Source organism: Diceros bicornis, chromosome 22 (assembly GCF_020826845.1).
Source record: "Diceros bicornis minor isolate mBicDic1 chromosome 22, mDicBic1.mat.cur, whole genome shotgun sequence".
Taxonomy (NCBI): domain Eukaryota; kingdom Metazoa; phylum Chordata; class Mammalia; order Perissodactyla; family Rhinocerotidae; genus Diceros; species Diceros bicornis.
Window position 1 is genome coordinate 28,353,881 of NC_080761.1, and position 10,559 is coordinate 28,364,439.

The 10,559-nt window shown below is 39.7% G+C and overlaps 1 protein-coding gene across 1 annotated transcript in view; it reads right to left on the reverse strand.

Annotated features, from left to right (window-relative positions):
* GLIS3 (GLIS family zinc finger 3) overlaps positions 1 to 10,041 on the reverse strand; it is a 422,334-nt gene extending 412,293 nt beyond the window's left edge. The window contains exon 1 of the mRNA XM_058565743.1: positions 9,654 to 10,041. Within this exon, the coding sequence (XP_058421726.1) occupies positions 9,654 to 10,041 (388 nt within the window). The remainder of the gene's footprint in view (positions 1 to 9,653) is intronic.
* Positions 10,042 to 10,559: the final 518 nt, after the last annotated feature.

The window sequence follows — 10,559 nt, forward strand, 5'->3', positions numbered from 1 at the left end:
ATTCTAAAGCTGCTGGCCTCGGACTATCCATTGAGTAGCAAGGTCCTACACCACAAGTCTCATTTTTTAACTTATTTTTTATGTCAGAGTCAATTACAGACCTTGTATTTCTTTTGTTATTCAAATAAGGCAGCCATGAAAATAGGTATTAAATAGAAGTCACCATCCATTGTATCCTTAAAATTTGATAGGTCAGAAATAGCAAATCTATTCATATTTATGATATCCTCCTGCCTGGGTTTAAAGACTTCATAGACAGAAGGGCAGAAAGGTACTTGTGCATATACTGATATCACTGAGGTAGCCATCACACAAAGACTGCCTGACTCCTGCCCAGGTAGACAATGCCCTCCCTGCTCAGAAGGGTCTATTCTTGCAAATTGTCAAGTACAATTTTCCAAAACAGGAGCAAGGGCCCATTTCCTCAGCTCATGGATGGAAATGGCAGCCGAATGGTTTTGAGTTTTTAAAGGTATACTCTTTCAGGAATGGCAGCAACTATAAACTCTAACAGAGAGAGGGGGCAAGATTTCCCAGAACCCCTGTAGCAGGAGCTCTCAGACTGTGAAGTCCTATTCAGTGTCAACCCACACAGCACATAAAAAATGAGCTCTCCAGCAAACTGAGCCTCAGTCTCTTCATCCCTAAAACGGGGCCAATTACACTTGCCCTGCCTCACAGTATGGTGCCTTTGATCAAATCATATGAGACAATCAATATGCAAGTTAGCGAACTACAAAGTACTGTACAAGTCCAAAGCTGTTTCTATTTAATAGCCTTAGAAAGTGCTATAGGGGACTAACGGATGTTACATTTCAGCTTCATGTCCTATAGCATTTGAGGTGTGTGTAGGGGGCAGGGAGTGTTAATAGAATACATTCTTTTAAAGGTGGAATGTTATGAGACTGACAAATCGCTTTTATAACTGGAACAAATCGTGCCTGCCACTCAGTAATACTTGGAAATCCATCATCAATTTGATTTACACCCAGCATCAATAAATCACACAAAGTGTACCCTGTGTAGCCCAAAGAGTAAACAAAAGTAAACATTGTGTTTCACCTGCCTTGTTGGCGAGACGAAATGAAAACTCTGGCTACCTCAACTGGAATAATGCCTTTGGTCTCTGACTGGTTTGGTTATTTTTGGAACCTTTTATGGAATATTAACTTTATTTGCTCTAATTCTGCAGGAAGCCACATTGGAAGCGCAAGGAAATATAAAGGATAAAAAAGCAGAAGTGGAAAAAAAAAGTAACCAAGTATTTTGCCCCAACTTTCTTTAGCTAATATGTCAATTGCATCTCTTCAAAAACACAGGACCCCAATTGTTATTCTTGCCTCACTTTTTTTTTTTTTTTTTTTTGTGAGGAGATCAGCCCTGAGCTAACATCCGCCAATTCTCCTCTTTTTTTTTTTTTGCTGAGGAAGACGGCCCTGGGCTAACATCTGTGCCTATCTTCCTCCACTTTATATGGGACGCCGCCACAGCATGGCTTACCAAGCAGTGCGTCGGTGCGCGCCCGGGATCCGAACCAGCGAACCCCGGGCCGCCGCAGCGGAGCGCGCGCACTTAACCACTTGCGCCACCGGGCCGGCCCCTCTTGCCTCACTTTTAACATGACAACATTCAACATGGTTCACTCACTGGCGTTAGCACATTTTTTTTCATAGTCTTTTTTTCCAGAGATAAACATAAGTGAAGGAATGATACAGGAAAGTAACATTTTAAATCAGTGGCAATATTTTAAAATTTATGATGTGGCAGGGGGGGAAAATATGAAAGTACCTGACGCACTAAGGAATCAAACTCTAATCTAAGCTCCAGGTTATAACCAATTGAATTAGCAAACCACAAACAGTAAAAAATAAAAATAAAACTTGATGTATTATTTAAAGCACATTAATTTTTAGACCTCCCAGGTTCACACGATACATTATTTTTCTTAAACCAGGTCTTTATAAGAGATACCAGCCTTAAGTGACACAAAAGAGTTTTTTAATCCCAATTAGTTTGGTGTCCTTTGTGGGTATTATTCTGCATTTTCTGACCAACAATAATGAATAACCCACAAGCGCTAATGAATAACTAACTCCCTTTGTCTCCAAGGACAGCAGAGCCCAACAAGAAATGTCAGAGGCCCTGAAGTAAAATAAAAAACCTTTACAATGAAAATCTTCCTAATGATATAGTCCTACAGGTACTGCAAATGTGAAATTGTCTTAAATATTTAAATAGCTGTGTCAAATGTGCTTAAAGTGGGGATCATAAAACTGATTTCCCAGATGCTCTGAAAAATGCATTTCTACCAGTCTAATTACAATTCATAACTGTTGAGCAGAAAGTAGGGGGAAATGCCATTATTGGTACAATATAACTGGGATTCTATACCCATCAGCCCTAGCAGGGCCAGGGAGCTGCCAACTGCAGAACGTCCTCCACGCTCACTCAATGGCTCAGATAAATATAAACGGTCTCATCTCAGCACATTAAAAATTCACATGTAGTAAGAAATCATTTTTAAAACTAATTTCTACTATCTTAGAAATGTAAAAGCTAAACATAACTCTTTTCTCTATTGTGGGATAGAGCAAATAAACAAATACACTGACGTTGCTGAGAACCAGTCCACTGACAAATGTGCAATGAGGAAGTGTGAGGAAGAACTCTGTAATGTTGTATTTTAACCAGAACTCATTATTCTGTTCTGATATATTTCCTCACTGTCCACACATAAGGCCTAGAAGCAATGATACCCCACAGACAATAATAACATCTTTTCATCCAGTTTTCCAAATATTTCCCACTAAAAGGAACTGAGCTTTTTCTGGAAAAATGGCTGATTCTAGGTCTGGGGCAGGGAAGTACAAGTGAGCCTAGAACATCTTGTTATGTGTGAAAGCAAGGAAGTGCTTACTGGGAATATATCAAAAGGACATAGGAACTGACTTGAATGGGCTTCCACTGGCCAAATCTAGGACAATTTGAGCATCAGAAAGAATAGTGATGGTAATGAATTATAACACAGTGAACTCTGAAAAAGAATACATGAGTCTACAGTGATGTCCAAAAAGAGGAGGGAGAGAAGCTCTTCCTTCCAGAAGAATACCAGATAATAAACAGAGAAGGAATGCTAGAATCAGAAAATCACCATTAGGCAATTAACAACGTAATAACTGATTAAGGCAAGGATCACCAATGGATGCTATGAAAGGTTATTAGAGAACAAGATATTCACATAAGATTGTTTATTAATTTTGAAAGGGAAAGTGTCCTTCGTAATGCAGAGATCTTGCGACACCACCTTAGCCAGGTGACCATACGCAGCATCACAAATACTAGGATGAATGAGCATTCAGTGCTTCCTAGTGTGATGCAATGGGTGGTACACAAATCACCTATGTAGTATTTCTGCCAAAAATATTTCACTTGAACCCAATCATGAAGAAATGATCAGACAAACCAGATAGTGAGACAAGAAACTGACCTGAACTCTTTAAAAATATCAACATATTTTGTCATGAAACACAAAGAAAAGGTGGGGGAGAGGGCCATTCTAGATTAAATGAGACTAAAGAGATATGACAACCAAATATAATGCATGATCTTTGATTAAATCCTGGATCAAATGAAAAAAATGGCTACAAAGGACATCAGGATTATAAGTGGGGAAATAAAATAATAATTTATATTATAAAAAATAATGTAAGTGGGGCCGGCCCAGTGGCGCAAGCGGTTAAGTGCGCGCGCTCTGCAGCAGCGGCCCAGGGTTCGCAGGTTCGGATCCCGGGTGCGCACCAACGCACCGCTTGGTAAGCCATGCTGTGGTGGCATTACACATAAAGTAGAGGAAGATGGGCACAGATGTTAGCTCAGGGCCACCCTTCCTCAAGAAAAAAGGGGAGGATTGGCATCAGATGTTAGCTCAGGGCTAGTCCTCCTCACAAAAAAAAAAAGAAAAAATAATAATATAAGTAAAATAAATATAAAATTAATTTGAGTATTACTATATTTTAAGATATAATTATATATAAATAATACTATTGTATCAAAGTTAAATTCCTTGGTTATGATTAATGTATTTTGGTTATATAGTGTGAAAAACACCTGCTTAGGAATTTGGGGGTGAAGTGTCACAATGTCTGCAACTTACTTACAAGTGGTTCAACTTACTTGAGAGAGAGAGATAAAGGTGGCAAAAGCTAAAACACAATATAACAAAATAGAACATAATACAAAATAATACAAGACAAAATCTAACTTTCAAAAAAGATAAATTCAGGAACAAAGACTGAGTTTTATTTAAGAAATAAGTTATGTATGATTGGCTAATTAAGTAGGAATAGTTGGGTGGGGCTCCTGAGAAAGCCGATTGAAAAGGGTCACTTTGGGAGGAGTTTCCCTTTTATCTTTTTGCCTTTTGTCCTTTTTTCTTCTTCCTTCACCCTTCCCAGAAGACAGACTCCACAGCAGGAGCTGGAGTGAGGCAGCTATTGTGCAACCACGAAAGAGGAAGGGAAGCTCCATCATCTTGGACCTGACATCCCTGAGCTTCTAATCATTAGCAGCATCGCCTACCCTGGCCTGCTCTTTGTGTGAGAAAAACAGACTCTCGTAACAGAGGTTTCCAAATGTCCTCAGCTCATGGCATTCTTAGTGTCTCAATAATTTTTTCATCGTGCCCCCAGGCCAAAAGGAACACCTAACAGTTCCGTTTATTAAGTAGTTAGGTGTTAACAACTTAATAGCATTTATACACTAACAACTTATTAGCTGTCTGAAAAAAATAATACACGTAAATTAAAAATGAAAGTATTCTTATTTCATTCTTAAATAACCACAATTACCGAGGGTATGCGTGTTCCAGTTGTGCCCTCTACTACTTCTCAAACGTTGTAATCAGGTTGGACACCACCACCTTTATCTCCTATTCCACACTGATTGTCAATTAGCACTTGCTTTCTTTTTTATAGTGGTAAAATATACATAACATAAAATTTACCACCTTTATTTTTCAAGTGTATGGTTCAGTGGCATTAAGTACATTCACATTGTTGTGCAACTATCACCACCACCCATCTCCAAGACTTTTTCATCTTCCCAAACTGAAACTCTATATCCATTAAACAGTAACTAACTCCCCATTCTCCCCTCCCTGCAGTCCAGAGCAACCACCATTCTACTTTCTGTCTCTATGAATTTGACTATTCTAGGAACCTGATATAAAAAGAATCATACAATATATGTCCTTTTGTGTCTGCTGTATTTCTTTTAGCATAATGTCTTCAAGGTTCATCCATGTTGTAGCATGTGTCAGAATTTCCTTCTTTTTAAAGGCTGAATAATATTCCATTGTATGTATATGATACATTTTGCTTACCCATTGATCTGCCAATGGACACGGGTTGCTTCCATCTTTTGGCTATTGTGAATAATGTTACTATCAACATGAGTGTACAAAGTACTTTTTTTTTTTATCACTACTGAAAACGTAGCTTTGCAAAGATATGACATCACTAAAAGGAACAGAGTACAATCTAACGTTGAAACTGCGAACCTTCTCAAACTAGGAGCTGGCCTGGTGCTCAATGAATGTCACGTATCCCTACGTTTCCCTGAAAATTTAAAATATCCTGTGGATCCCTCTTAGTTTGCTGTAGAACTCCAGTGCCCTTGGGTGCACTATTTGAGAACCATGCCCTATGACATTAAAGCCACTGTTATCTGAGTTTTCATTGAGTGGAACTCAATCCTTAAGTAACATAAACATTACAATCAAATTTATATTTCTCATGAGGCTCCCATTGGAGATTCTCCAGTCTTCAAGTCAGATATTTGTCAGTGTGGTAATCCTTAGGTAACTTATATTTTCTGTACATAGCTCCACTGGATTCCTGAGAGTGGGTATAATCACTCTCAAGGCTTAGAAATGTATTTTCTTAGCCTCCATGTAAACTGTACTTGGCCTCAAAGCAATGATATCCCATTGTGATGGTTAATTTTATATGTCAACTTGACTGGGCCACAGGGTACTCAGATATTTGGTCAAATATCATTCTGAGTGTTTCTGTGAGTGTTTTCAGATGAGATTAACATTTAAGTCAGTAGAATGAGTAAAGCAGATTGTCCTTCCTAATATAGGTGGGCCTCATCCAATCAGCTGAAGGTCTGAATAGAACAAAAGGCTGACCTTCTGCCAAGTAAGAAAGAATTCTTTCCTGAATGACTGCCTTTGAACTGAGACACTGGCTTTTTTCCTGCCTTCTGACTCAAACTAAAACATCAGTTCTTGCTGGATCTCAAGCCTGCTGGCCTTCAGATAGGAACTACACTATTGCCTCTCCTAGTTCCAGGCCTTCAGACTTGGATTAGAACTAAACTCTTGGCTCTCCTGGGTCTCCAGCTTGCTGACTCATCCTACAGATCTTGGGACCTGTCAGCCTCCATAATCATGTGAGCTATTATATCTTTTTATATATGTCTCTTTAGGTAGATAGAGGAAGAATACATATATTCTATTAGAGATAGATATAGATATAGAAATAGATATATAGATGTATCTACTATTGGTTTTGTTTCTCCAGAGAACTCTGACTAATAAACATACAGAGTCACATGTTCTTTGGTATTTATCCCTTTGGGTCATGGCATTGTCAATAAGGCATGAGAAAGCAATGGCAAAGCCAGGGAGAGATGTCAATCTCAAGCTTATCACATCATTCCCAAGGTTAAAACCCTTCCACAGCTTGCCAGTGTCATCAAGATAGATCCAAACTCCCCGGCGTGTCATTCATGACCCTTCTTCTGGTTTCTGCGTATTCCTCTCCAGCCTCATCTCTTACCACAGTCTCCACACCCTCCAGTGTGGAACAAGGTGAAAGTCCACAGATGCACCATGATCTCTCCCCTCCAGGTTTTGAGTATGCTTTTCTCTCTACCCAGAATAAGTTTCAGACAGCCCCCTTACATGCATATGCAAGCACACACACACACACACACACGTAGGACATACACTTTGCATGATTACAAGGCTAGTTCCTCATCCTTCAGGTGTCTACCTAGATATTCTACTCTCCTCCCAGATCCACTTATCAAGCACAGGCTAAGAACCCCTCCAAATGTTGCCATATCATCCTGAGTGTACCCCTCTCAGAGCCCTAACTGTGCTTTATTTTAATTGCCCATTTATTTGTCTGAATTCTCCAACTCTTGAGGGCCAGGACTATGTTTTATTGGCTATCTCCAAACAGTGGCTGACCTATAATATATGCTCAATAATTATTTGTTGAGTAAATGATTGGATGAAGTTCAAACAGTCCCAGATCACCATTCGCAACCAGTTATTAGCTTAGTTTAGGAACTGTCAACCAAGATCTGAAAGGGACACATTCAGCAACTGCTAGCACTATCCAGACCACTGGTGGAACCTAATCTGCAAGGCCAGGGGGGATAATAGTACAGTTGTCCTTGACCACTTATCCATGCCCATGTATGCCCCAATCATGCAGATCCAGAATAGCACTGTATTTGGAAGCTGAGCAAGGAGCTAGAAAACTGAAAATAGGAGAGTCAGAAAGCAGCACTAATTTTTACTTGAGTTCCAAGATATATTAACCCTGAGAGTTTGCTACCTCTTAAGTACCTGAAGCATTCTTTTTAAACCATGCTTATAATTATAACCACTTCTCATCACCATCAAAGTAGTATTCCCAAATTCCTTACTGGCTGGCAATGCTGAAGTTACTTATTCTTTCTAGACCTTAGTTCCCTTACCAGTTAATCAACAAAAGCATACAACTCAGGGCTGTGGTGAGAAATAACTGAGACTGTGTATTGGAAAGCACTTAACACATGCCTGACACATGCTAAGTTATGATATAATAAATGCAAGCTACTAATATTATCACCATTATTATTGCCAGTCAGGATTTCAAACACAAGTATATATAAAAACAAGCTACAGTTCACTAGTCAAGCATAAACTGAAAGATTTTACTGGGCCTCAGCCCCTGAAAATCCAAACACGTGAGCTTGACATTAAGGAACTTAGCTTACCGCACCATGAACATACAGACAATGACGGAACTATTTTGGATGCAGCCCCCAGGGAAAGTTTTCCCTATAGTTATACTAAATATCAGTAGCTCTAAGAAATAAAACAACTCAAAACCAAACCTAGACCTAAATAAATAAATAAAAAATAAAAGAAAAAAGCTACACGTTTAGTTTTTTTTTTTAATCTACCTATTTATCCCAACTCCTCCATACACAGAAATACACAGACACTAAAACAAACAACATTCTGGTTACTTGCCTGATATAAATCACTATATTCACTACAACTGAGTTATGAGTTAACTGGGTGAATGGCTATTCACAAGGCTGCTAGTAATTTTATTTGGTGGTATAAACACTTAATATAAACATTTAACACTAAATGCTAAAAATACCTTAAGGAATATATAATTTTAATATTTTACATAACAAAGCTATGTGTTACATAGGATACATATTTTCTTTTTCTAGCCCAAATACACATAGCATTTGCAATATAACCTCATTAAGTCAAGATCAGTTTCTAGAAAGAGTGCACCATTCAAATAACTTGCTATTCTCCAACAATTATTCTTTAATTTAAAATATATCGGGCCAGACCAGTGTCTTAGCCGTTAAGTGCGCACGCACCGCTACTGGCGGCCCGAGTTCTGATCCCGGGCGTGCACTGAGGCACCACTTCTCCGGCCATGCTGAGGCCGCGTCCCACATACAGCAACTAGAAGGATGTGCAACTATGACATACAACTATCTACTGGGGCTTTGGGGGAAAAAAAGGAGGAGGATTGGCAATAGATGTTAGCTCAGAGCCGGTCTTCCTCAGCAAAAAGAGGAGGATTAGCACGGATGTTAGCTCAGGGCTGATCTTCCTCACAAAAAATAAATAAATAAATAAATAAATAAAATAAAATATATGATAATTCAAACACTATTGAATTAAAAGCACATTCTCTCTGAATTTCAAATTAACCAGGTTTTCTAGTTCTCCACAAGCACAAAAATACATCTTTTCATTATTTTCTTCTAGCTTCCTTCTCTCTTATCACTAGCTATATTATAAAAATTATAGGTTCTGCTCTTAGAATAATTTTTTGTTGTTTCTATGTATTAATTCCTCATTTTATTGGCTATTAAAATTTCTCCCTTTTTTACCCTTTTCCTTCCAAACACCATCCTTCTTCTAGCACCTAACTATCATGACAGTTCCAGCCACCCCTTTCCTCCACGGCCTGCAGAATCCAGCCCCTGGTGAGCCAGGGCACAGCTCTGTGTATCCAGAGGGCAGGATCTTGCTAAACTTGCTCTTGCCCTTCCACCACCACCACCCACCCTACCTCCCCATTTCTGATCTTTCCATCTCACCTTCCACTCTGTTTCACAGTCCCATGAGATGTCACATTTACCACTGTGGCCCTTGCCCTCACACACACATACACATTCACCCCCTTACCAAGCAAGCTACACGTCATTTCGAGACCATCAACTTTGACCCTGACACTGATAATATATTTTTTCATAGGATTTGCTGGCAGAAAAGAGACTAGGGGGAGAAAAAAAATCGTGTCCACTTTTAAAAAATCCCAGAAAGATAATCCTACCTTTCCCAGGATTTGGAGGAAAAGGGCTTCCAAACTCCTGCTGCTTTGGCTTTAAAGTGTGTGGCCCTGACATGCCTCCGGCCTGGGTGACCTGGAATCGTGGCTTTCCATTGGTGAGCACTTGTCTCCTGGGGCTCAAGGCAGGCAGATGGATGGGGCTCTCAGCCATGTTGCTCTGAGGAGCCATCCCTCCTCCCGAGAGCATCTTGAGATGGAGGCTGTTAGCAAGGCTTCCCATAGCAGGGCTTGGTGTGCTACCACAGGACGATGGGCCAGGAGTCCCTGAGTGGGCTCGGATGGGAGGAATCTGTTGGCCACTGACCATCCCAGGCCCCTGTGGGGTTCCCGATGTCCGGTGGAGATTCATGCTGCATGACCTTCCATTCATTCTCAAAAAATCTGTGGCCAAGATGGTCAAATATCCAATGGCACTAATGACTCCTTTCAGGCAAAGTCCAATAAGTTATCCATGGTGTGGGTTATTAGCCTGTTTAAAAAAATAAATGCAGGCATTTTTTAAAGTAAAAATGAAAATAAGTTACAGTGAGTTTTCAACCTGTGCAGCATTCATATCAGGAAGAAAAGAAGCACTCTTAGCAAAATGATCTTTTATGCAGATCAGGGTCCTCAAATACATGGTTCATTGGCAGTCACTCTCCCCTCCTGCATTCATGGTAGACATGGATTATGGATCACTGCATTGTTTTGTTTGCCACTGAGCCCTTCTCAATACAGTGCTCTTGGCAACTACAACCAATCTACTGGTGCCAGCTTGCAAAATGAAACTTACTTTGCTCCCTAGACGATCTGTCCATACTGGTTCACTTTTGCTACAGTGAGTTTTGGGAAATCCAAAAGCATTACCCTCATGAGCTGTGAGACCAATGCTTCAAAGTTTCCAGTAAA